This window comes from Arachis duranensis, chromosome 1 (assembly GCF_000817695.3).
Source record: "Arachis duranensis cultivar V14167 chromosome 1, aradu.V14167.gnm2.J7QH, whole genome shotgun sequence".
NCBI classification, from domain to species: domain Eukaryota; kingdom Viridiplantae; phylum Streptophyta; class Magnoliopsida; order Fabales; family Fabaceae; genus Arachis; species Arachis duranensis.
Genome location: NC_029772.3, coordinates 56,675,106 through 56,681,100, shown reverse-complemented (window position 1 = coordinate 56,681,100; position 5,995 = coordinate 56,675,106). Strand labels below are relative to the sequence as shown.

The window sequence follows — 5,995 nt, the reverse complement described above, 5'->3', positions numbered from 1 at the left end:
ATGCAGCAATCATCAGAAGATTATAAACAGAAGAGAGCAAAATTTCACAATGAAGAAGAGGATCCCATCATAAACCAATTGCCAGATGGAATCCCTGTAACAATTTTATCAAAATTGCCAATAAATGAAGCAGCTAGGACCACCATCCTCTCAAGAAAATGGAGGCACCTATGGAAATTCTTCTCCGGAGCCTTAGAGTTTGATGGTTCACCAGTGATGAAAAACATTAAAAAGGATATTAATAAGGCTTTAGGGAGACAATTACAAATGGCAATGGAGATCATGTTTGATGCAGAAAGGAAAACATACACAAATTGGATCAATGAGTTGTTCAGTTCACTTAAAAGTCCAACACTTGAAGGATTGAGATTTTGGTTCCATGTTGCCACTGACTATGATGTTGAAAAGTGGCTTCAATATGCAATTCAGAAGAAGGTTCATAAGCTAGAGCTATATTTTGGGCACTCATTTGAATATGTTCTTCCATTGCATTTGTTCAAAGTGGAAAATTTTGACTCCTTACGTGTTTTGAGGTTGAAATTCGTTACCTTGACCAGTGAGATGCTAGAATATTTACTTTGTTGCTGCCCTTCACTTGAAACTTTGAGTTTAAATAGTTCAGGAGTTCCAAATTCTATGAAGATTTCTTCTTCTTCAGGTTCATCATTGAAGCTGAAATGTTTAGAGTTGGTGAGGTGTTGGGAGCTGAGGAACCTGGAAATTTGTGCTGAGAATTTGGTGTCACTCAAATACTGTGGACCCCATTTGGACACAGAATTCAGAAGTGTTCCAAGACTCGTGGAAGCAGAATTCGGAGGATCTTATGTGGAGTTCACTAGAGAGAGCTTTATCTCTCAAATAAAAGTGCTTAAATTGGATATTACACAAAATGTACCTCAAGTGGTAAGTTCTATTTCTTTTATTCCTTCGTTTTTTTTCTTTATTTTTGATAAAATATATTTTTTGTCTTTAACCTGTGATTTTTTTTAAAATATTTTTAATATTTAATTTCATTCAATTTCGTTTCTAATGCTTTCAATTTGTTTCAAAATTACTCATAAACATTAATTTCATCTAAAATGTTAGAGACAAAATTAAAAATATCTAAAAATAGTATTGAGAAAAATCAAAGATGCTAGGACAAAATTAAAAAAAATCCAAAATATTAAAGATAAAATTAAATAAAATTAAACATTAAAAAATATTTTAAAAAAATCACTAATGTTAGAAATAAGAAACATAATTTATCCCCTTTTTTTTCCAAAATCAAAATTTACAAACAACCCCGACTACAATGAAATATTTTGTAGTGTCTAAATAATTTCCAGGTTTATTGGTTATGTCAACTTCCTGAGTTAAAAAACCTCAAGCACTTGGAGTTGGTTACATGTATGGAAGATGGCATCACACTTAGTACTTGTGCTTTGCTATTAAAGGCATCTCCTTCATTGTGGAGGTTCACACTTAAGGTGAATATGTTCGCATCTCTCGCTCAAAAATGCTCAAGAATAGGCCCTTCCTATTTATTTTTACGTTGATTCAAGAATAGGAACTTTGGTTATGTTAGATGATGATTGATCATAATTTTATATGCAAATTAGAAAAACAAGTACTATAAGCATTTCCTTATGATTTATGCCCACAAATTGACATCAGCAGACGAATTCATTTTAGAAAATGCACAATATTTAAGAAGATAAATGTGAATCAAACTATATATTTTTAAGATAAAAATGTACATTTGATGAACTCATTTTGATACATAGTTTTTCTTTTACTTTTTCAATTCTCAAGACTATAGGACTTTTCATTTTGAGTAATATCCTAATCGCATTTTAAAAGATTTGTCATCGAACAATTTAATTTTTAACAAATTCTAATAATCAAATTTTGATTTAAGACAAATCAATATCCATCACTATTTAATAAAAGATATAACAATTCCTAAAATTTTTAAAATTTTTCTATAAAAAAAAGAATGAAATAATATGAGTACTGATTTGTCTAATTAAATAAAAGTTTAAGAATTAATTTGATAATTAAGATTTGTTAAAAACTAAAATATCTGACTAAATTTTTTAAGAACTGATTTGGAATATTACTCTTTTAATTTTTAAAGGATGAACATTTTGGTCTAAGTACGTACTAATTGAAAAACTCTATGCATTATCTAATGAAAAGTGCATACTAAATACTAAAAAATCATTAAGCAAACAAAAGCATCACCAAGAATAATTGAGTCTAAATGTGGCTTTTTTTTTTACATGTTGCAGATGTTAAATATCAATCCTATTTTTAGAAGGGCAAGCACATTCTCAAAGGAATGTGAATACAGTCTTAAGGAGTTGGAATTGGTTGGATTTTGTGGGGCAACATGTGAAGTTGAACTAATCATGTACATGCTTGAGAATGCAGTTCGGCTCCAGAAGATCATTATTGATACAAGGTTTCCAACAAAACCAAAATTGAAACCAATAGGAGAGCATTCCACAAGTTGGGATCGTGAATCAATCCAAAAACGTGCTTTGGAACTACACAAAAAAATACCATCCTCAGTGGAAGTTGTTTGTCTTTAAGATAATGTTAGTGTTAGATGTCAGAGTTAATAGAGACAAAATAATACAATTAAAATTTGTAACACGAGAAATGAATAAAATTAATAAGAATTTAAACAATAGTAGAAATAATATGATAAAATGGTAAAATTATATTCTCTCAAAATATATAAAAAAATCTATGATATTCTTTTAGATATTATGAAAACTTATACCAAAAAGTTACATATAAACAAATTTTACTAATTTTTTTATTTTTACTCACTAATTCTATGCATGCAACACAACACGCATTACCAAATGTCTTAAGCACCTATATGTAGTTTTCTAGTAGTGATACAAAAAACAAATAAATCACTACTTTTTTAAATTATCATGATATCAAGTTAATCAACTTAATCTTAACATCATTTAAAGCTTGTTTTCAACACATGATTATGTAACAACTCATTTTTTGACTAAGTCAAAGATTGCAATTAAGATATCTTATCCAATTTTGACTTTGGTAAAAAAACTATCATTGGATATTCTAGACTTCCATATGCTATGTATGTGTATCATCTTCAAGTTGATCAAGTTGTAGCATTATACTTAGACTCTAGTTAAAGTTTTATAATATTCTTTAGTTTTCTTCAAACTCCAGCTTGCTCCGCTTGTAACCTCTAGTCATTTTTATTGACTTCAAGCTAAAAAAAAATTTTGCTTCTTTTTTTCACAATCTCATACTCAAATTATTCTTTTGGTGTATTTATGTTGCTCATATTTTCAATAAGCCAAAAAAAGATTTGCACCAATCAAATTTATCTATATTGATTAGCTATGTCATGATATCTGTAAGATTGTCATTGGTGTGAATTTTTTGCATATATGCAATTTTCTTTCCTATACTATTTCACAAACAAAATGATATTGAATGCCTATGTGTTTCATTCTCGAGTGAAAGGCTGAATTCTTTGTAATGTGCAAGACACTCTAACTATCACATAATATTGGAATTATACACTAATTGTGTCCAAGTTCCTCTATTAACCTTTGTAACCAAATTGCTTTCTTATAAGATTGTGTAGCTGCCACATATTCAACTTCTATAGTTGATAATGCTACAATAACTTGCACTTTTGATAACCAGCTTGTACCTCCTATAAGTGTGACACATAGCTTATAGTAGATTTTTTTTGTCAAGATTACCTACAAAATCTGAGTCAACATATCATTTGACGATATATTCAGATCTTCCAAAGCATAAAGTAACATTAGAGCTTTCTTTGCTAACCATCCCAACTAATTTAGTAAGATCCAGTCTAGTGCAAATCATGACATACACAAAGATTTCCACTGCAGATGTATACGGTACTTGAGACATTTTTATCTTCTTTACTTTATTGCTAAGATACATCTCAGAATATCATTTAAAATTGATAGGAAATGGGGTAGATATTGACTTACATTCTTGCATAGTTGCATGTTGAAGCATTGCAAAACCTTTCTCAAATAATTTTTTTGGGATATCCAAATCTTCCTATTTTTTTGTCTCAACAAATCTGCATCACTAAAATCTTGTTTGCTAATCTCAAATCTTTCACATCAAACTCCCTAGCTAACCGCGCATTTAGTTCCTCAACATAATCTTTGTTGGACTTATTACCACCATGTCATCCACGTATAATAGCAGAAAGATAAAATCATCATTATTAGACCATTTGTAATAGGTACAATAGTTTGAATGAAGTCTGTGGTAATCAATGCTAATAATGAAAGAATCAAATCTCTTGTGACAACATCTCAGTACCTGCTTTAAACTGTACAAAGATTTGATTAACTTGCAAACTAAGTTTTCTTTTTTTGGTTCTTTAAAGCCTTCTAGTAAAAGCATATATATTTCTTCAAGTTCATCATGAAAAAAGACAATCTCCACATCTAGTTTCTCTAGATGTAAATTATACACAACACATATATCAAGAACTAGTCTAATTTTAAAAATTCTGACTACAAAAAAATATTTCATTGAAATTAATACCTTCTTTCTGAGCAAATCTCTTTACTACCTGCCTTGCACGGTAACATTCTATTTGATCGTGACTGTCACTCTTTATTTTATAGACCCATTTGTTACCAATGACTTTTCTTCTATTTGGGAGTGGGACTAGCTCTCACATCTTGTTTTTGCATAGTACTTTCATTTCTCCTTGCATGGTGTCATCCATAAAAAAAATCTAAACTGTTTATAGCCTCTTGAAAAGTTGATGATTCTTTATCTTCAGTCACAAAATAATATGCATCATAGAAAATCATGATATAGTCGGTATTCCATGATGGTCTTTTTATTTCACATATTGTTATATGAGCTTTAGCTGGTCCTTGTTCAACTTGCTCTTGTTCTACTTTAGAAGACTTTTTCTCTCCAGATTTATCATGCATGTATATTGTAGTAGTTTTTTCACTGCTACTGTTATTTTCTTGCTCCTTTTGTAACTTATTTTTAGCAAATTAACATACATCTCTATTGTAAGACCCAGAAAAAAATAAATAATAGATAATTAATTAATTAAAAGTGAACTAAGAGGGTTAGAAATTTAAAATTTATAGTTTGAAAAATTACCTTGAAAATCTAACTTGAAAAATTAATCGGAGTGCCAAAATATAATTATTTGTGGAAAAATACGTACCGGCGTTATAATTAACTGTACAGACTTAAGTCTGTCCGGTGATGCAAAATTTGCAAAATCATAACTCGGCAAGTGCATTGAATCGTATCAAGTAATATTACGGTAAGTGAGTTATTGTTTCCCCGAAGATTAAAGGACTAAGAAACAATGATTAATTGATTATTCTAATTAGACAATAAAAAACTAGAGTTTCAGAGACAATTATCATAAAACAGTGAATTTAAATAGAAGCAAGTTGTAAACGATTAAAGAGGTGATATGATTAAAAGAGTTAAGGTTTCAGAGATGTTAAAACTTCAGGAAGAATGCTTTTCACTCTTTACTTTGATCATGCAAGGTGTATCTATGGCAAATCATAAATAACCAAATTCCAATCCCTTAGTAATCCAATTTCTCTTTTCTTAATAAACCGTCAATTCCTTAATCAATTGATTATAATAAGAGGTGAGGTACGTTCACTGATTTAAGATCACATAATTCTTAAGAGCTAAACCAAGTTGATTCGATGTCACTTATCAAGCCTAGTTTTAGAACTTAAAGAATCATGAGAAGAAGTTTTCAAACTTAATCGTAATAATCAACTTTTCTAAGATGTTAAGAGAATTCAAGTCATATTAGAATTGTTTTCCAACACATTCAAATCCTTGTGATGAAGAACGAAAACTCTTTTTTAAGAAAACATCAATGCATTAATCAAAAGTAGAAAAGCTATAACATTAATCCATGAGAATTAACAGAGCTCCTAACCTTAACCGAGGAGATTAGTGACTCATA

The 5,995-nt window shown here is 29.7% G+C and overlaps 1 protein-coding gene across 1 annotated transcript; it reads left to right on the top strand.

Moving 5' to 3' along the window:
* LOC107490175 (F-box/FBD/LRR-repeat protein At5g53840-like) lies at positions 1-2,576 on the top strand. The gene is made up of 3 exons (XM_016110952.3): positions 1-903; positions 1,329-1,469; positions 2,274-2,576. Exons 1-3 carry the CDS (start codon positions 1-3, stop codon positions 2,574-2,576), a joined length of 1,347 nt encoding a protein of 448 aa, XP_015966438.1.
* The last annotated feature ends 3,419 nt before the right edge of the window (positions 2,577-5,995 follow it).

Bases quoted from the DNA above. Each gene is read 5' to 3' on its own strand.
- LOC107490175 (XM_016110952.3), top strand. From the start codon at position 1: ATGCAGCAATCATCAGAAGATTATAAACAGAAGAGAGCAAAATTTCAC. The intron at 904-1,328 runs GTAAGTTCTATT...AATAATTTCCAG, and splicing joins CACAAAATGTACCTCAAGTG to GTTTATTGGTTATGTCAACT. The intron at 1,470-2,273 runs GTGAATATGTTC...TACATGTTGCAG, and splicing joins TGTGGAGGTTCACACTTAAG to ATGTTAAATATCAATCCTAT.